The sequence below is a fragment of the Capra hircus genome, chromosome 1 (assembly GCF_001704415.2).
Source record: "Capra hircus breed San Clemente chromosome 1, ASM170441v1, whole genome shotgun sequence".
NCBI lineage: Eukaryota > Metazoa > Chordata > Mammalia > Artiodactyla > Bovidae > Capra > Capra hircus.
The window spans coordinates 95,864,792-95,885,424 of NC_030808.1; the positions used below are offsets into that span (position 1 = coordinate 95,864,792).

At 44.8% G+C, this 20,633-nt stretch overlaps 1 protein-coding gene across 6 annotated transcripts in view; it reads left to right on the forward strand.

Moving 5' to 3' along the window:
- The window catches only part of TNIK (TRAF2 and NCK interacting kinase), a 396,955-nt gene that overhangs the window by 283,583 nt on the left and 92,739 nt on the right, over positions 1–20,633 (forward strand). For all 6 annotated transcript variants that reach the window (XM_013964598.2, XM_005675313.3, XM_013964609.2 and 3 more), the window contains exons 10-12: positions 4,174–4,349; positions 9,549–9,615; positions 13,044–13,248. In XM_013964598.2, the coding sequence (XP_013820052.1) occupies positions 4,174–4,349; positions 9,549–9,615; positions 13,044–13,248 (448 nt within the window). The remainder of the gene's footprint in view (positions 1–4,173; positions 4,350–9,548; positions 9,616–13,043; positions 13,249–20,633) is intronic.

Consider the following 20,633-nt stretch of genomic DNA (forward strand, 5'->3'; position numbering starts at 1 on the left):
GCTCCAGATGGAGACTGAGGCCCGATGAGGTTACGTCTTATCCTGAGTTCCAGGCTCACAGCAGCTTGGAACCCCAGCCTGCTGCTTTTACTCCAGAGCTTCCAACCATTTCTCTTATTTTATGAAACTACACTTCCTATTCCTGCTGAGTTTTCTGGCACTTTTGTTTTAGAAATAACAATGCTTTCTTAGGGGTGCAGGGAGCTCTAGATGAAATAATAATAGAAAATATCAGAAAGTACTTATAGTAGTGTGACTTTGGACTTTATTAAAATCAAAACAAAACTTACTAGAGTCTTTTAAAATCAGCATATTTTGCAGTCTCCTTGGAGATGAGTGAGTCCTCACTCTTGCTGCTAATGCATCCAATACTAATACACGTAAAGTAATTCTGTTAAAGAATTCTATACTATTCAGTTCAACACAAGTTGGGAAAAACACCATCACAATTCTGCTCTTAGCCCTCAAGGCAGATCCTACTGTTCTTTAAGCCTGGTGATGGTCAGAGAGGGTGGGACATTGTCATCAATAGTCAAAGTATTAATAGTAATAATAATCATAGCATTTGTGATGTCACAGGCACAGTTTTAAGTATTTTACATGAAGTAACTCATTTATTTATCACAGCAGTCTTTTGAAATAAGTGCTAACAGTATATCCCCATTTGCAGCCAGGGAAACAAAGATACAGAAAAGTTAAGTAATATGCCCCAAATCACACAATTAGTAAATGATAGAACCTGAAGTAGAGAAAAAGGATTGTTCTAGGCAAGCACAATGGCACCCCACTCCAGTACTCTTGCCTGGGAAATCCCATGGATGGAGGAGCCTGGTAGGCTGCAGTCCATGAGGTCGCTAAGAGTTGGACACGACTGAGCAACTTCACTTTCACTTTTCACTCTCATGCTTTGGAGAAGGAAATGGCAACCCACTCCAGTGTTCTTGTCTAGAGAATCCCAGGGATGGGGGAGCCTGGTGGACTGCTGTCTATGGGGTCGCACAGAGTTAGACACAACCAAAGCGACTTAGCAGCAGCAGCAGCAGCAGCAGCAGGCAAGTACAAATTTTAAAGATCAAATTGCCTTTAGGAAGTCTGAAGATTACCAGAAACTTTTAGCCCAAGCAGTTATAGTGATGAATGCAATGATCTTGCAGGCATTTTTAACATCTCCAAGGACAGAGAAGCCTGGTAAGCTATAGTCCCTGGGTTCACCAAAGAGTTTGACATGACTTAGCAACTAAAGAACAACAACAACACAATTTAACATATAAACAGGAAAATCTGAGACGATAAAGTGCTCAGTGACACTGGTATTACAGAACTAGTGTCTCAGATGAAAAGTACCAATCACTATCATTTATCTCTCCGTGCCAAGCCTTGGGAAATTGGTATTGCTAATCTTGGGCTTTATAAAAAGTGACAGAACTGAATTATAGGCAACTAAGACTGAAACATTTCAGGGACCTAAAATATACCTTTGTTCTCCTCTAGTCTGCATTACTATACTTGTTCAGTTCATTCATTGGAGAAGGAAATGGCAATCCACTCCAGTACTATTGCCTAGAAAATCCCATGGACAGAGGCGTCTGGTAGGCTACAGTCCATGGGGTCGCAAAGAGTTGGACACGGCTGAGCGACTTCACTCACTCAAGACTAAAACAATAAAGGTAAAGAACTGTACTTTAAACCCACTAGGACTCTCAGCAAAGAGTCAGGTGATACTCCATGTAGGTGAAGTTTTTTTACTTTTAATTAAATGTGTGATTAAACATATTGATTCTTTGGTCACACTAACTTTACATAGAGACAGTACATTTTTGAAGATTTGTTGTAAGTGAGCATTATTTTCTCTTGAAGCAGAACCATTTGCAGAGGACATGGGGTAAACTGCCAGCGTTGTAATTTCACACATCTTGGCTCATCCTCTGGGCCCAAAGATATTCTCTTGAGTATATCATGAGATTCCTTCCCACCAGGAGACATACTGGAAAAAAGACTGCTATAGCTATTTCCATTAAACTCCCTGAACACGCTCTCATCCTGGAGATGTCCCTGGCTTTTGTGAGGTGCCAGGATCAGGGAAGGGAATGTACAGTCTATTAAGTGTGACTTTCTTTTTAAATTGGATGTGATTTCTTTTATTTATCATCCCCTAATGAACAGTCGAGCACTTTATAAAGAACAAACTCTTTCTTCCACGTTTTCTAATAGAAAAAAGAGAATTTCCATTTGCATTCTCGTGAATATTTAATAACTTTCTGTCTTCATTTGATTTTGTTTTCATCTTTCTAATACTGATTTTCTTACCTAGAAGTGTACAGCCTGGAGTGTGTCCATTTCTTTATGAAGGTTAACCTTATTCTCTTCAGTTTATTGCTTAACACAGTCCATTATTTCATTATGGGTTGTTTGTTTGTCTTTTTGCAAAGTCCCTTCTTAGGTGCTATCATATTAGTGCCTCCACAGATTAATCTGATGGATAGAAATAAAATGTATGAAATAATACCTTCTCTCTAAACCTTCCTGTCTGTCTCTCACAAGCACAGATTTGAAGGCAGCCACATTACAGCTCTTGGGTGGGATTCTCACCTGATAACCATTTATGCATCCACTTGTTTGTCCGATATATAGTGTGTTCATGATACAAAAATGGCTCAGGCATATCCCAGCTCTGGGGAGAATTTCCGGGGTCCAGAAGGCAGGGGTACGGGCTGAAGGACTTAAGAGAGAGATACTTAGAATGTCCATCCTGTGGTTACTCTGTCTAGTCCTTAGTTTTGCCAACCCTGATTCATCCTGAGCTGACCCTCAGGTGACTTTTACTTCTATGTTAAATAATTTAAAAGCTTAAACATCACCTAGAATGTTAAGGAGGGAAAAAATACCCATAATTCAGTATTTTAAACATGGGGTAAGGTGAAACACTGCTTTGACTTGGGCAGAAGTAGAGAACGGCACAGTGCCCGCTGACACCTGAACTTTGAAGAACACGCTCACCATTCTGTTCTGTATGGTGAGGACGCCTTTCAGGCTAGAAGGTTATACATAGGACCTGCTGGAGATTTGCTTCTGTAACTCCCTAGTGATCCACAGGAGGGCGACAGAGAGCGCAGAATGGATCCATTCCTGATCAAGGTGAGAACAGTGAGGAGGGTGTGCAGCGCTCCCCGAAGGTCTCCGAGAGTGATATGCCTTGCTGACAGCGGAGCACCTCGGAAAGGCATGCAGTAGAACCATGAGCTTAATTATTTATGATGCTGGACAGTTTCTTGGAACTTTCAGCCAGAACAGGCATGCCCAACTCATGAATCATAGCTCAAGTCATCATTAATTTCTACCATGCTGTGGACTTGTGCCCTAATCGCTGTTATCCCTCACCGGCTCTCCCCTGCCCCTTGCGTCCCTGGCACAGGGCTTATCTCTGAGGAGATGGTGCCTCTCTAGAAGGAGATAAATTTGCTTCTGGGTGTGAACTTAGTCCCTTGAAGTTAAGTTTCCAAGTCCATGGATCGATAGCAGACATTCACATAACATCGTATTCTTGCTCACTGAAAAGCAAAGTCCAAAAGTGATTCTGAAATTGCCAGTTAAAAAAATTTTGCCTAAATTTAATTTCACTATGTAAGAATCTTGTTCATTTCTACAAATTGTCCCCTTTACCTATCCAACCTTAGTGTTACTTTTTCCAGCTTGCATTTCCTGCCTTACTTAGCTTACCTCAGTGTCCCCTCACATATAGTATGCTCAATCTCAGCTTTAGATTTTCACTGATTCCTATCTCCTTGAACTGTTCTTTCCCAATAATTATTTTTTACCTAATTCTTTAAGGCCCAGCTCTGGTTCGCTCATTCCAACAGACCTTCCAGGAGTGATTTTTATCGGGGTCTTTCTCTTCAGTGGTACCTGTTGGTCTTCAGTGTGACCATATAAACTAGGCAAAAATGCCTTCATGATGTAACTGCCATACACTGCCTGAGTTGTGTGTTGGCGGCAAGGATTCCTTTGAACCCCACTGTACTTTATAAAGAGCTAGAGGTACTCCGTGACTGGTTGATCCCTATGTAGCTGATTGGACCTATTTTTGTTGTTGTTGTTCCAGTATTTCAGAAAATGTAAGTTTTCTTTTCTTTGGATTGTCCTTTTATCCATGGGTTCATCACTTCTGTTTGTCAGGTCAAAAAAATTCCAGTCATTTATCGAGAGCTGTTTGGTAAAGAACCACAGCCAGCGACCAGCAACGGAACAACTGATGAAGCATCCATTTATACGAGACCAACCTAATGAGCGACAGGTCCGCATCCAGCTCAAGGACCATATCGATAGAACAAAGAAGAAGCGAGGAGAGAAAGGTGAGGTGCACATTTTTATTGCAGCAAGGGAAACAAAAGACCAAGTGTCATGGGCTCTTGATGTGTTTGGAGGAACCGAGGGAATTTCAGATAGCCTGCATTGTTCTTTACTGTGCGGACTGCCTCAGAGATCACAGCCTGTGGGCATCACCAGGGGCAGGCTGCTGAAAGGGAATCTTTCATGAAAGAATAGAATTGCAAGAAGTAGTACCTTTTCCAGACAGTGAACAAGTCGTGTTGAGTGATACTAGGAAGTGGTTTAATATAACAAGTGATTTTCTTAATTCAAATGAATATTCATGTTTCAAAGGCAAAATCTACAGAAGACAGGCAACCTTAAACACACACATACACACACACACATCTAATTGACATTTTTTCAGTACTGGCACTTTTCACCATTTAAGTTTTTGTGCTCTGAGGCTCATTTCTAATTTAGGTATTTGGAAGTCAGAAGGACTTTTATTATAGTCACAGGAATTTTAAGGAGGTTGCCAGGCTACTATACAGAACACTGTGTTTTCTCCTTCATTTCATAGATTCAAAACCTCTTTTTTCTTATGGCTCTATCTGTTGTCCCACCCTGTCTTTTCACTGCATCACTGGAAAGGCATGAGTCCAACTTGGGGTCCCGGGACAAGGTTGTTTGAATAGAGACTCAGAATTCCTTAACTAGCATCCTGACCAAGGTGAGCTCACCTGGTCTGGGGCAGGTTTTATGACTTAGTTGGGTAGGGCAGTAGGGAAGGTTGAGGATGGGAAGGAAAGGGGGAGAATGCAGAGAGCAGATGGGGCGAGAGCTCCCTGGTGGTAGCAGGAAGGGGCGGCTGGCAGTGAGGTGGAAGTTCCGGTCTGATGAAGCAAGCGCTGAGCCTGGGTGGGTGGAGCAGAGGGGAAGGGAAGAGGCCGAGGGTGGAAGGTCCATGGTGATGAGCTTGTCTCCACTTCTGTCCTCTCCACCTTTCTCCTCTGCTCTTCCTGATCCAGAGGCAGCAGAGGAGGCTGGTGGGCAGCAAAGAACAGAGGGTGCCCTCCTTTTGTAGTAAGTCCCCTACTTAAAAACGAGTTCTGTTCTGAGAGCCTCTTCCTAAGTCTGATTTGTTCATAAGTCCAACAGAGTTAGCCTGGGTACCCAACTACCACAATCCGCTATGTAGTACTGTACTGTAATAGGTTTATAATAACTTTCCATACAAATAACATGTACATTAAAAAAGCAAACACAAAAAAGAAAACATTCTAATCTGACAGTACAGTACCTTGACAAGTACAGTAATACAGTACACCAGCTGGCATTACTGGGGCTGGCATGCACGTTCGCATCTTTGAAAGTTCACAGCTGTATTTGAATTTCTCTTCTTTGTCTCTATAGCTAATATCTGTCACATGGCACAGTATGAGCAGGGTCGTAGGGGTGGGGAGTGAGCAGTGTAAGAGTCAGGACTGGGTAGAGGGAAGATCAGCAAAGACTAAGGGAGGAGGAGAAATCCTCAGTGAACATTTCAAGGAAAGAGTTCCTTCTTTGCAGACAGCCTCTGGGACTTAGGGGAACGTGTGATCAGGTTAGACTCAGGAGCAAGAGGTTTTGAGGCAGGCCAGAAAGGAAACCTATCTCCAGCTCTTAGTGGGTGGAGAGGCGTGACGTGTCAACGAGAACCCAAGGAGCTGGGAGGGCAGCGCAAGATGCACAAACTAGGCATGGAGAGAAATACATGAGTCGAGGTTAAAAAGTGCCAGGACTGATCTTTCAACTGCTACTTATTAATAGTGGTCTTGGGCCACTCCATGAAGTCAGAATTTGAAAGGGAATAGTTTAGAGCAGTGTGTCAGACATGTAGCCCATTAAAGGCCAGCTTTTCTAAAAAGAAAATTTATTCTCCTATACATACGTAGATTAGGTTAAGTACTTAGACTCTTGTTTTCACACTCAAATTCTGAGTTCAAATTCTACTTCCACCCCTTAGTTATGTGAACTCCACCCCTGTTTTCTCATCTTTAAAATAGGAATGGGGGTATAAGAATAATGACTATTCTCTGGCATTTTTGCAAAGATTAAATGAGATAATGCATGTAAAATGCTTACTACAACTTCTGGCACATAGATGTACTCAATAAATATAAGCTACGCAAAGAGCTGATTCATTGGAAAAGACCTAATGCTGGGAAAGATTGAGGGCAGGAGGAGAAGGGGGGCGGCAGAGAATAGGATGGTTGGATAGCCTCATTGACTCAATGGAGATGAGTTTGAGCAAACTCTGCGAGATAGTAAGGGACAAGGAAGCCTGGCATGCTGCAGTCCATGGGATTGCAGAGTTGGACACAATTGAGTGACTGAACAACGAATACGTATTTAGAAACTTCTATATTGACATAACTTCACAGTAGTATTTAGAGTTACTTTCTGAGATCTTGTGACCTCTTTGCCTCTGAACTCTAAGAATGGATAAAGCATGTTCCTTGGGTTGTTTGCACATTTTGGGAGCGCAGACTCTGGACTGGGACTCAGAACTCACCATCCTGTGACAGCAGACTATTTTTAATGTGTTCCTTCTCTGCGGAGTAGAACAGTAAGATTCTTGGTAGTAGGCATATTCAAGAATTGCATGGTGAGTTAAGGAACTTAATTCTATTTAGGATTAAGAGATACCAACAGCCTTTTTCTGTCTGCTCCAAGAAAGAGTATTGCCCAAATGAGACTTCCTTCCAGTTGCTTGATTTGATAAGTGACTTAATTTGCTCCTTCTAGTACTTTTTCATTCTCTTAGTAGCTCTAAGACCAGTTTTGGGGAGAATAAAAAATTTTAATATGCATTGTTTAAGATTTCTTAACCTGATACTTAGGTTTCCCTGGTGGCTCAGGGGTAAAGAATCCCCTGCAAAGCAGGAGCTGCAAGAGATGCAGGTTCTATCCCTGGGTTGGGAAGATCCCCTGGAGGCGGGTGCAGCAACACACTCCAGTATTCTTGCCTGGAGAATCCCATGGACAGAGCAGCCTGGCAGGCTATATAGTTCATAGGGTTGCAGAGTGGGACATGACTGAAGTGACTTAGCATGCATGTGCAACCTAATACCATTTTTCCCTTAAGATATGTTGAGACATGCTAATTTAGGACAGCAGTGCAAAAGCAATCATGCTGGATTCTGATGAAGTATTACAGATGAATCTGACAAACAAAAGTTTTACCCTATTGAGGACAAATAATTAGATTAATTGTATGCCTCTTGTTTCTTGCTTTAATTTACTTTAATAGATAAAATTTCTGCAGTTTTCTTTGAATTCTCTGTTGCTTTGTTTCAGGAAAGTTTGGAATATTAAACTTTCAATGTGGAACTTTGAAACATTTTATGAAGGGTCTTTACATTTTGGTGGAATAATATTTTTTAAAAAGTGGCCTGAAAGCTTCATACATATCTAAACATGTACAGCAAATTTTTATATGATTTTTAAAAATACACTTGAAGTCATCATGCTATGCCTTCCTTTCATCTTCCCTTATGGAGTAGGATGGAAAGCAAAGTGTGTTTGTGATCAAATTCCATAGTTCTTATCATGTGACTGCTGCCTCCTGGTGGTAACGTATGCAAATTGCAGTTTCAGTTGCTTTTCAGGGACACAAATGTCTTCAAAGTTGTAATGACTAACCCACAGCTATCAACGGATGATAGCCCTGTGACCACCTCCCTTGCTTTAAGTGAAAAGCTCCTCCAAAAGGCTCCCCGCTGCCCACAGAAAAGCCTCAGCATGTTAAAGATCAGCAAGTCACATCAGACCTGCTGGCCTTTCTCACTCCATCTGCTTTCTCACACCAAACATTCAGAAACCAGTGTTTCCTGAACATTCATGCACTATAGTACTGCAGCCTAACTCAGGTAGTTATGTTGCTTAGAATGCTCCTTTTTCAGCCACTTTCAGCTTCCATCTGCCTCTAAAGGGGCTACTGACCTTCCAAGGTCCAGCTTATTTCCTCCCCAAAGACCTTGCTGTTCCTTCCCCATTTTGACCCATGTACTTAGCTGCTTTTTTCCTCTGATACCTCATTGCTCTTTTTATGTATTCCTATTTAATTTATAATGTGGTGAAAAGAATGCTAATTATAAAGTTGGGAAAATTCTGGGTTGAATTCTAAATCCAAATCTCAGATTTATTAGTCATATTACTTAGCCGCTTATAATCTCAGTACCTTTGCTTGCAAAATGGGTATCATGTTAAAGGATTGTTATGAGAAGTAGATGAGAGAACATAAGTAATCTAGCATAGTGACCAGCATGAGTGATACCCAATAAAAATTAGTTATTTTTCTTCATAATCATGGTAACTCTGATTATATATTTGTCCATCTTGACCATCAGATACTAATCTCCTCCAAAGCAGAGACTCAGTCTTATTCATTATTGCATGTTAACTCTCTTAACATGTTTGTGAATTAAATGAATGTCCCCAGTGGGTCAATAAAAACACATTTAACCCTATATTTTTAGTCACACATGCTGTCAAAAGTTTCTTTCTGTTCTTGAGATAGTGAAAGGCAATTTGTGAGTCCAGTTAAGTTATAATAAAATTCCTACTTAAAAAAAAAAAAATGATTACTACTGTCAGTAAGTTAACAGTGGCCCAGATTGGGTTGCTGCTGCTGCTGCTGCTAAGTCACTTCAGTCATGTCTGACTCTGTGTGACCCCATAGATGGCAGCCCACCAGGCTCTCCCGTCCCTGGGATTCTCCAGGCAAGAACACTGGAGTGGGTTGCCATTTCCTTCTCCAATGCATGAAAGTGAAAAGTGAAAGTGAAGTCACTCAGTCGTGTCCGACTTCACGACCCTGTGGACTGCAGCCTACCAGGCTCCTCTGCCCATGGGATTTTCCAGGCAAGAGTACCCAGATTGGGTTAGGTGCTTCTATAATGGAAGTTAACAGGAACTGAGAAGTTCTGTTTCAGCTCCTCGTCTTCACTTGCATGTGAATGCCAGGCATTACAGAGAGAGCCTAGAGTCAGCCGCAGCAGTCTCAGCTGTTAATTCCATGTGCTTGAATCCAGCTGGTGGGTGCTGTTGGACCACAAGTCAGGAGCCCTGGAGCCTGCCCCAGGTCAACATTTAGGACAGCCCTTTGGGGCTTGGTTTACTTGTACAGAAAATGAAGGGTGGGCTTTACTGAGCTGCAGCGCCTTTTGTGCACTCACCTTCCGTGGGTCTCTCTTTAGATGAGACGGAGTATGAGTACAGCGGAAGTGAGGAAGAAGAAGAGGAGAATGACTCCGGAGAGCCCAGGTAGGCAAACAAGACCCATCCTCTCATTTCACATTGTGAATTGTGCTAGTGTGAAATTCACATCCTTTTGATTTATAGGTTCATTTTTAAGAATCCAGCAGGGTGGTCTTATCTAATTTATTGCCATGCATGTACTCATTAATTTGGGAAAACTTCCCTAGGCAGGCTGTAGGAAAACATGGAAATCAGCATCTTCTTTATCTTGTCTTCCAAGATGTATTTCCTTGTTTCCTCATATACATAACACTGTAGAATGGGGAGGAGGCAGTTAGCTGGGTAATAGTCTAACAGTACTGCACACTGTAGCTTTCTGGAGACCTAAGTGGTATTTTTTAGATTTGAGTTATTCAGTCTACTGCTTCATACCTTTGAGACACTTAGGCGGCCACTGTCCTTGTCACATGCCATGGTATTTTCACCGCAGCCTAATCCAAGAGGAAACAGCTTCCAGGAAGTCAAATTACATTTTTGAGGTGAGCTCCTGCTCTCATATGTTAGCTCCCAGAATCAAGCGCTACTTTATTACCATCATCCCTATGTTTTGAATTTCACTTGACTTTGATTCTGACTTTTTCCTAGTCTGTGTTTATAAATAATTGATGCCAGTGTGCTCACACTACCAGGATTTTTCTTTTTGTAAGAGAATTCAACTGATGGCAGTTTGGTGAATCAAAAAGCACGGCCATGCACACCCGGGCAGATGCAGTGTTCACGTGAAGCAAGATCTGTTGGGGAAATGGACAAAGTAGAAGGGTCACTGGGGTATATTGAGGTCTCCACACTCTAGCCATCCAAGGATGGAGCCCAGTACTCAATAAGGAACAGATTCTGTATGACCGAGGCAGATCTTCCAAACCAGCAAAGGGTCCAACTCAGCCACTGCTGCTGGAGTGAGCTAGTGCATCCCTTTTCTGAGCTAACTCGGACCTAACCAAGCTGGATTATTGCTAAAACTACTGGAAGAGAGCAGAACTGAACTTACAGGGCCATCCATTTTTCTCTTTTCACCTGCTATGGGAATCTTTAAGGTCAAAGACTGAAGGAGAATTCTTCCCTTCCATCTGGATACTTAACATGTTGGCCACCCCCAGCTGCATAAAGATGATGACTGCCAAGTAGTGATATGGAAAATAAACATTCTTATAAAGCAAAGGACCAAATGCCCTGCTTTCCAAGAAGTTGTACACTGTTTTTCCAAAGCTTGCTCAGACAGACACATCAGCCCTTCTGATCACTCTCCATGGAGCTGAGACCCTTGTCTTAACTAATACTTGCTATATCGCATGTTAGGAGTCTCTTAATGGGTGACCTAGCTGTCCCTTAACACTTCTATAATTGTAACATGTCTATATATGACATTGAAGATTATCTTTCAAGTCCTGTTTTATGTGCACATCTAATTAATTTTCATGAAATCCTGAAAAGTAAAAAGGGACAGTGTTTATTTCATTATGGAAATGAGGTAATGATCTGACACTGGCAATCAGATCACACATGGAGTTAATGATTGGGTGAGTAATACAGCTCGGATCATCTGACATTGATTCAACATCAGGTAACATTAATAGATCGTCCTCATGTGCACAGGAGGCTGAGTTCCCTAAGCCCTTCTGCCTTTGCACAGAGCATGTGACCATCGTTTGGGGTTGGTTTAGAGTCCTACACAAAGGCTGTAGTTTTAAAGAAGACTCATTAGTAGGCTCCAAGCACTATCTATGAACCAAGCCTTTTTATGTCACTTTATAGCAGTATCTTGGGCTTCCCAGGGAGCACTAGTGGTAAAGAACCTGCCTGCCAATGCAGGAGACATAAGAGACGCAGGTTCGATCCCTGGGTCAGGAAGATCCCCTGGAGGAGGGCACAGCAGCCCACGCTAGGATTCTTGCTTAGAGAATCCCATGGACAGAGGAGCCGGGCGGGCTATAGTTCATGGGATTGCAAAGAGTCAGACACGACTAAAGCGACTTAGCATGCACACACGCATAGCAGTATCTCACAGAGCATGCTACCCGCTCTCTAAGACAGAATGATCCCCTTGTCAACCACAAAACCCACTCTTCCCCTGTCATTCCCCATCCCAGTTTGCATCACCACCACAGCCCAGATGCCAAGAAAAAACCTGCAAGTCATCCCTCACTCCACACATCGGATCCATCAACAGGTTTTACTAACTCTGTCCCCAAAGGCTTCTCGCAGCCTCTGACCCCACCACTCCGACCTGGTTAGTCTCCACCTTAGGGTCACTGCAGTGGCAGCCCAATGGGTGGCCTTGCTTGCTCTCATACACCCTGCAGAATAGCATCTACTGAGCAGCCAAATAAATCGGATCCTGTTACTTTCCTGCTGATAAATGTTCCACCCATGGCGTCCACAGCCTCCTGCTTTACCCTATCTCCCCGTCTCTGCCCTCCTCTTGTACCCCTCTTGCTCTCATTCACTCTGCTCTGGGAAGCCTGCTTGGGGTTCAGTCCCCCACAAAGGCCACCGTTGTTGCCATGACAGGCCTCTAAACTTTTCCTTCTGCCCGGAAGAGTCTTCCCCTACTTCTTCATGTTCAACATTTAGGGCTTAGCTCAACCATCACCTTCTAGGAGAGGTCTTCCCTGATCTAAAAGAGAGCCCTCATCCTCTCCCCAGCTCCCTGCCACTGTCCCTCTTAAAACTTACACTTTTTTGTCTTCTGCAGAGCCTATTAATATCTGAAATGATGATGTTTGTAGAATTTGTCGAATTATTTGTCTCTCTTCCCCACAAGAAAATAACTAGAGAAAATATGTTTAGTTACTGCTGTATCCCCTAGAGCCTATTACAGTGCCTGCCACATAGTAGGCATTCAGTGATTATTGAATGGATTTATCTCAAGAGGAAGCTGCCAGAAATATTAAAAAGACTAGGTCTGTTTGAACAAGTAGGAACATTGCCCTCCTGGCTGGGCTGCTGTGCAGAACCAAGGAGTCTGTAGCTTGCATTCTAGGAGGTGAAGTGGTTGAGGAGATATCCATCTATGTAGAGCAGGTTTCCTCGCCCCTTCTGATTATTCATTTTTATTTGTTGGCTTAGTTCTTGCTTAGTTCTTTCTCAAAAGTGAAAATAAACCAGTCTGGGACTCAGGGCTTGCAGTACTCAAAAAAGCTTTTAGAAATAGACGGTGAGGAAGGAGCTCTGTGGACCTTCCTGGAGAGAAGTGATGAATTCAGGAATGGGACAGCTCTGTGGCGATGGAGACAGCCTGTGCCTGCAGTAATCACGCTGAAGGGGAGGCTGGACTTGAGTTAGTTCCCTGGGCTCTGTTTCTTTGCCCAGGTGAGCAGTGGAATTGATAGAGGCTCAGAGAGCCTGTGCTTGGCTCTCCTTCTCCACGGGGACCCCAGGGTAGCGATGCCCCCACCCAGAGTGGGCCCTGATCTGTCTCTCTCTCCTGCGCACAGCTCCATTCTGAACCTGCCCGGGGAGTCGACGCTGCGGCGGGACTTCCTGAGGCTCCAGCTGGCCAACAAGGAGCGGTCTGAGGCCCTGCGGCGGCAGCAGCTGGAACAGCAGCAGCGGGAGAACGAGGAGCATAAGCGGCAGCTGCTGGCCGAGCGCCAGAAGCGCATCGAGGAGCAGAAGGAGCAGCGGCGGCGGCTGGAGGAGGTGAGGGCGCGCCCTGGCACCTGCGGTCCCTTCCTGGGTGCCCACCGTGGCCCTGGGTCCCCTCCTGAGGCTGCAGCCTGCTTGGAGCACTTCACGCCCGAGCTGCGAAGGAGGTGGCCAAGGGCACTTTACCAGCAGGCGTGGTGTGACCTTGGTGTGGTCACATCAGAAAGACAGGTGAAGGGTTCAGCCCCTTCCAGTCTTACTCAGGCATCACCTTCTTAGTGAGACTTCCTTGACCCCCTCACTTAAAATCTCAGCCCCTCCCTCTTGCATATCCTGTCGCCCTTCCCTGTTGAATTTTTTTCTTATGTATTTCTTAATCACCTTCACACCTGTGTACTTCATGTCTGTCTCTCCTCACTAGAAAGTAAGCTCTTTGTGGACAGGATGTTTGATCCCTTTTGTATCTCTCTTTTTTTCCCCCCTTTTATCACTCTGTATCTCAGATTTATGTATCTAGATGTGTATGCGCTTAGTCACTCAGTTGTATCTGATTCTTCCTGACCTCATGGACTGTGGCCTGCCAGGCTCCCCTGTCCAGGGGATTCTCCAGGCCAGAATACTGGAGTAGTTTGCTATTCCCTTCTCCAGTGGATCTTCCCAACCCAAGGATCAAACCCAGGTTTCCCGCATTGCAGGTGGATTCCTTACCATCTGAGCCACCAGGGAAACCCCATGTATCTAGATATTAGTGTCTAAAACAGTACCCATTACATACTAGATGCCTTCTAAATATTTGTGGAATGAAGGAGCTAATATATGAGTGAATGAGTCGGTGATCAAGAGGTGGAATATAGGCGTTAATTAGAACACAGTGAACCAGGCAGAGACGTGGCAGAGAAGTGAAATGTCAAGTGTGGAAAAGCAGGGCCTGCCTGCTGCTTCTGTTTTGTTACTGTTCTGAATGCTGGAGAAGGCATTTCACAAGTCCTTCCACACACACCTTGATACAGGTGTTCAATGCAAGGCAAGCCTTGCCCACCTATGGCTCTCTCTTTCTTGAGAAGCCTGTCCTGTAGCTAGTGGGCATGACTTGCCTTCGCCAACAGGTGTGCTTCATCTGTGAGGGCACCTGTACCACCAGCCAGGCTTTTCTGCATGGCTTATCCTGGGCCAGACTCTCACGTGTGGTCTTACAGTTGTTTATTAAAGCCTCCTTCTAAGAACTTTGGTCCAGGGCCTCCTTCCTGTGCCAGGTAAATCAAAGTCTCTAGACAATTAGGAAGCTGAGCGACCATAGCTGTTGGGGAAGTTGGATGGCAGATGAAAGGTTTCACTGAGTGCACGGTAATGGGGGAGTGATTTTACGATTCTCCCAAACACTGTCTTGCTCCTCATTAACAGTTTACTGCAATTCACTTGCTCCGTCAAGTGGCCACTGCAGTCAGAGGGTGGTGAATTGCAGACTCCGGGAGCAGATTGCTTTTTAAATGGTACATCCAGGTCCGGCCTTCCTGGCTTAAATCAGTGAGGGCCTCTGTTCCGGTTTGCAATAAGTCCCATCAACCTCACTATGTCCCTGGAGTGTTAATATGCAGACCAGCAACACCCAACAGTTACAATGATTGAATGACTTCTTTATGCCAAACAATGGGTGAAATGCTTTGCTTAACCCAGGATCTCATCACCTGCTATCATCTCTTTATATGTAGCTTACCTCTTGTGCAAAGAGCACGTATCTCTATTTAATGACAGAAAAACTGAGGTTCAAGGAGGAAAAGTCATTGGTCCCATGTCGCAGAGCCAGGAAGTACAAAGTCAGGATTCACACCCAGGTCTTCCTGCTTTCCATAGCCACACAGGCCCTGAGGCAGTAGGTATAGATATGTAATCAGAGCCTTGAACTGTGATCTGCACAACTGAACCTTGTAAGCATCTGCACACAGCAGCAGGCAAATGAAGCTCTTTCCAATCTAAGTAAGTCTAGGATGTTGTTGGCATGACACACACTCAGCCCATGAGAGGTTTGAAGGTCACCTACTGTTCTCTGTTCTCAGAACTACACTGTTGTAGACAGAGGTGCTATCGTACTCAGGGTCGGATGCCTTCAAAGGAGACAGCTAGGGCAGGGCGAAGGGAGGTGTGGGTGTTAATCAGCCAGCTCTCAGAAGTGAAGTCCAAAGTGGAGACGTGGAGGTGCCTGCATCACCTCCGGTTACTCTCTTGGACACACACTGAAATTCTCAGACAAGTCCTTGTAGCCATCCCTCAGTGTCACCTCCTTCCGCCCACCCAGGCAGGCTGCAGCCTCTTGCAGGGGCGTCCAGCCCAGCAGTGCACCATTTCCTTCAGTCTCTTGAGTCTCCTGAGGACCAAGGGCCTCTGCTGTTTGGATCCAAGACTTACTCCCCCTGACTTCTAATCAAATCTTTCTCCTAAGCCAGGCAGTCCTCCCCAATCCTGCCTTTCCTGCTTCTTTCCTGGCTTGTGTTTTATTCCTTCCAAGAACATTTCCTAGGGCCTTCACCTCATTGGCGCATCACACTCTGAAAATCTTGACCATTTGCATTTACCCTGTCTGGCTGGTGAGTTCCTTACCTAGTGATTTGCCGGACTGTCTCAAGCTAAAGGTACTTGGGCTTCCCAGGTGGTGCTACTGGTATAGAACCCGCTTGCCAATGCAGGAGATGCAAGAGACATGGGTTCGATCCCTGGGTTGGGACGATCCCCTGGAGGAAATGGCAACCTGCTCCAGTATTCCTGCCTGGAAAATTCCAAAGATAGAGGAGCCTGACAGTCTAAGTCCATAGGGCTGCAAAGAATCAGACCCAGCTGAGCACAAAGGCATTTACCGTTTAACTTAGAAAGTCCCCATTGTCGTCCCATAAAACATTTAACATAGTCAAGTAGGCAGCCATGTACATGTGTACATATACACACACACACACACATATAGATTTTCTTCTTTTTAAAAATTTTTTACACAAGAACTCTTGGCCTTTGAACCTAGATCCTCAGTTGGCACGAAGTCTTTTCAGAGAATGCATCATATTATTTTGTTTTAGATTTTCTTCCTTTCATACTTATTTTGACTTATTTAACATTATATGTTTTTTTTTTCTTTTCATCAAGCTGCTAGAATGGCAATTCCTAACAATTATAAAGCACTTAACCATAGGACAGAGACTCTATCCAGTACTTCATGTGAGTTGTTTCATTTAATCTTCAAAATAATTCCCCATCTAAAGATAAAGCAGCTGAGGCTCAGAGAGGTTAACAACTTGCTAACAGTCACACAGCTTGAGACAAAACCAGGTTTCAAACCCAGTGGACTGGACTCCAGAGCCCAGCCACTGTCACTGTGTCTGTCCTGCCTGTCCCTTGGTAAGCCAGGGCCAGTGTGCTTTTCCATAGTCTTCTCCTGGCCCCAGCCTCTGTGGTCTTTTATGCTGAGAATTTAAGGATCTCTGAGCAAGGTCAAAGAAGCTGTGCCCAGTAGGTGCTCATCTTCGAACTTGATTCTGTCTTTCAGTCTGCCAGTCAGAGCTCCTGCCAAGGCCTCCTCGTGTCTGTTTTTTGCTGCATTTTCTGGAGCCTCTAATGGATGCAGGAGAAAGTTCCGACTCGGTGGAGCACAGCATCCAGGGGGGCACACCCTCTATGTCCCTGCAGGCACAGAAGGTGTGCATGGCAATACTTTGCTCTGGGCAGCCACGTCTATGCGCCCCAGCTTCTCACCAGAAGCAGAAATGCTTGTAACCACAAGGCATCAAGGGATTATACCACCTTTATCTTTTGATCCTTTCTCTTACCCCTATTCCTCAATAGAGAAAAAAGGAAATGCTAAATACTCAGATGGCTGTAAGTTCTGAACCCCTGGGTAATGACTGTCCCTACCGCCAGGACTTCTCTCCTGCCTCCTGTCCTGCTGGATCCCATCCACGCCTGCTGCCCTGCCCTGGTGACCGCTTCTGGTTCTGGTTCTGAGTAGGAACTCACACCACATGGTCACAGAGAAGCAGCCAAAGTCCGTAGTTAGGCTTGTGACTTTCCCTTCAGTGTGAGTCAGGTGGCCTTGTGCTGGCACCCTGCAATACACAGTCCCTTTTCCAAATAAGGGCCCTTCAGACGCCTCATTTGGGCTTCCCAGGTGGCGCAGTGGTAGGGACCTGCCTGCCACTGCAGGAATCACAGGTTCGGTCCCTGGGTCAGGAAGATCCCCTGGAGAAGGGAATGGCCACCCGCTCCAGTATTTCTTGCCTGGTAAATTCCATGGACAGAGGAGCCTGGTGGGCTACAGTCCAGGGGGTCTCAAAGAGTCTAACACAACACACGGAGACAACCCTTTGGTGACATGAGGCTGTGTAGGTTGTGCTCTTCGACTTCCACAGGGATTTCAAATGTCACCTCTGACCAGAGGTTTCTAAGGAATCCCTGCCTGTCCTTTGCTATTTATAGGTAAGCATGTGGTTCTGGCTAGGTTCTAAATCAGGATCTGTGTATTCTTAGAAGGACTTTGACTGTACACTGAATTGTGGTCATTTATCAGCCTCACGAAAAGGACGTGGCTTCAGGCCAGTTACATGGTAGGCACACAACTCCTCTTTGACCAATAATAAAGTGCAATTTATAACTAAGTTCCAGGAATCTGATTAAACCTAGCTAAGCTGAATGAGCCCATCAATAATGAGAAAAAGCACATAGAGGGCTTCCTTTATCTTTTCTCAGTTCAATAAAAATTTCTGACTCTTGGCTTAGACAGTGAACAACTTTTCATGGAGTCAGAGTCCAGGAATCAGGACCTTGAGGTATTGGGGTGCCTACTCTGGTCATCTTTTCAGACTAACCTTGGGAAGATGATTTGTGATGCTTGATTCTTCTCAAGAGTTTTGAAATGATATTCGTAATTACTATATATATTTTTCAACTTGCTGAGAGCACTCTCATTTGGGGAAGAGTATCTTTCAGTCACAGAAATGAATGACACTGACCCCAGGAGCACCAGCCTGCTCCGTGGTAGTAAGCTTTAATCTTTAAGCCAGCTAGATCTCATTTGGTGCCTCAAGGCCTTAGTGACATCAGCCAGTTATAAAAACAAGCTGGAAGATATTATATCACTTTGGTTCCATCACCAAGAAAAAAATTTAAATACAACAAATATCTCATTGTCCAGAAATAGTTGGGCACTGACATACAAAATGAGAGCCTAGAGTCTAAAATTCCCTATAAGCCTCTAACTTTTTATTATGAGTGCCTGGGGCTTTTAGGGCTTACCTGGTGGCTCAGACAGTAAAGAAACCACTTGCAGTGCGGGAGACCTGGGTTCGATTCCTGGGTTGGGAAGATCCCCTGGAGGAGACCATGACAACCCACTCCAGTATTCTTGCCTGGAGAATCCCTATGGACAAAGGAGCCTGGCAGGCTACAGTCCATGGGGTCGCAAAGAGCTGGACACGAATGAGTGACTAAGCACACAATATGGAGCTTTTAGGGACTGTAGGCTCAAATGTTTCTTTCTTTAAGCATGCAGTTGAATTAAAACTTTTTAAATTCAAATGACTGCCTATTCCTACAGGCAGTCACTTGACAAATTTAGTGAACGCTTAGCTCTACTGTGTAGACAACCATGCTGGACATTGGGAATGGCCTGCCCTTGTACAGATGAGATCTGTGAGGGAGACTGGCATTGGGCAAATAATCATCCAGCTAACCATTCATGACCATTGCCAGATTACTATGGTAGAAAAGAATAGTGTGGTATAGGAGCAGGCCACAGGAGTGGGCACCTGCACTGGCGTGGAGGCCTGTCGGTCAGTATCCAGCCAAAGGCAGTGAGGGGCGTGCAGGGATGCTAGGGAGGGAAGCCAAGGCACAGTGTTAAGCCTGGTTAGGAAATGTCATATTTTGCTCTAAGAATAGTGGGAAGTCGTTGACGTATTTCAACCAAGGGGGTGTGATTGGATCTGCATTTTTAAAGTGAAACTTCAGCTGCTACAAGGAAAGTGATTGGGAGGAAGCAACAGTGGATAGGAGAGACTGGTTAGCCCAGGCCGGAGAGGGCGGTGCTTTCCGGTGGATGGTGGTTGGGTGGAGATGGAGGAAAGAGATGGAGAGGTGGAGGAGGATGGAAGGTGGAGATGGAGATGGGCATATTTGAGAGAGATGGAGCGTATAGATCATGCAGGATGTGGTGGTTGATCAGATGTCTTCCATGAAGGAGGGTGGTGGTCACAGAAGGCTCCCCGGTGTCAGGCTGGAGCATTCAAATGGAGGCCCAGGTTTGGGTGCAAAGGATGAGATTGGTTTGGAATGTAGTAAGTTACACCAGTAAGCTAAAGATGCATCTGGGCCTTCCTGGTGGCTCAGTGGTAAAGAATCCACCTCCCCATGCGGGAAACACAGCTTTGCTCCCTGGTCCAGGAGGATCCCACTTGCTGCACAACAGCTAAGCCCGTGCACCACAACTGTTGAGCCTGTGCTCTAGAGCCTGAGAACCACAACTACTGAGCTCAAATGCCACAGCTACTGAGCCCACATGCCACAGCTACTGAGCTCACATGCCACAGCTACTGAGCTCACATGCCGCAGCTACTGAAGCCCGTGCGCCCGAGAGCCTGTGCTCCACAAGAAGAGCCACCACAATGAGGAGCCTGCACATCACAACTACAGAATAGCCTGGAATAACCACTGTAACTGGAGAAAAGCCCGTGCAGCAAGGAAAATCCTGCAAAAATAAATAAATAAGTAAATAAAAAATTTTAAAAACAGATACGTATGGGGCAGCCAGTGGCGATAGCAAAGATGCAATTGGATTATATAGATAGAGCCGCAGAAGAAGGATCAAGAATGAGGAGGAAAATGGGAATTACTGGTTTATGGTCATGGAAGTAGACATTGAGAGGATGAGAGTCTGGGAACTAAATTCTCTGAGAACTAGCGTAGAACAGGAGAATTGAGCACAGAAGACTAATGAAGATGTAGGTTTGATGTTGTTGCAGAGAAAGCCAAATATTCAAGTGGAGAATAGAGTTATAGGGCCAGCTCTGCAGAATGCTGATCAAAGGAGTGAGCCAGCAGCATCTCTTCATTTCAGTGACAAATAGGACATCCAAAATACAGTTTTGGTGTCGTACTCTCTTGAAAACACAGTCGCTTCCTCTCTGCTTTGGGGGAAGGGAAGCAACTTGCTCAGCAAGGCAGAAGGTCTGGATTTGGGCCACTGTGTGCCACCTGCTTGCCCGGGCAACTCTCTGATCCCTGCAGAGCTTACTGAGCTCTATAGGGAGGCTTCTAACAAAGTGTGTTCCTACCACCAAACCTATTGTGAGGATTCACCAGGAAAATGGTTGTGAAAGACTTGGCTTTATCAACCAGCAAGAGTCAGGAAGATTCCCTGGAGGAGGGTGTGGCTACCCATCCCAATATTCTTGCCTGGAGAATCT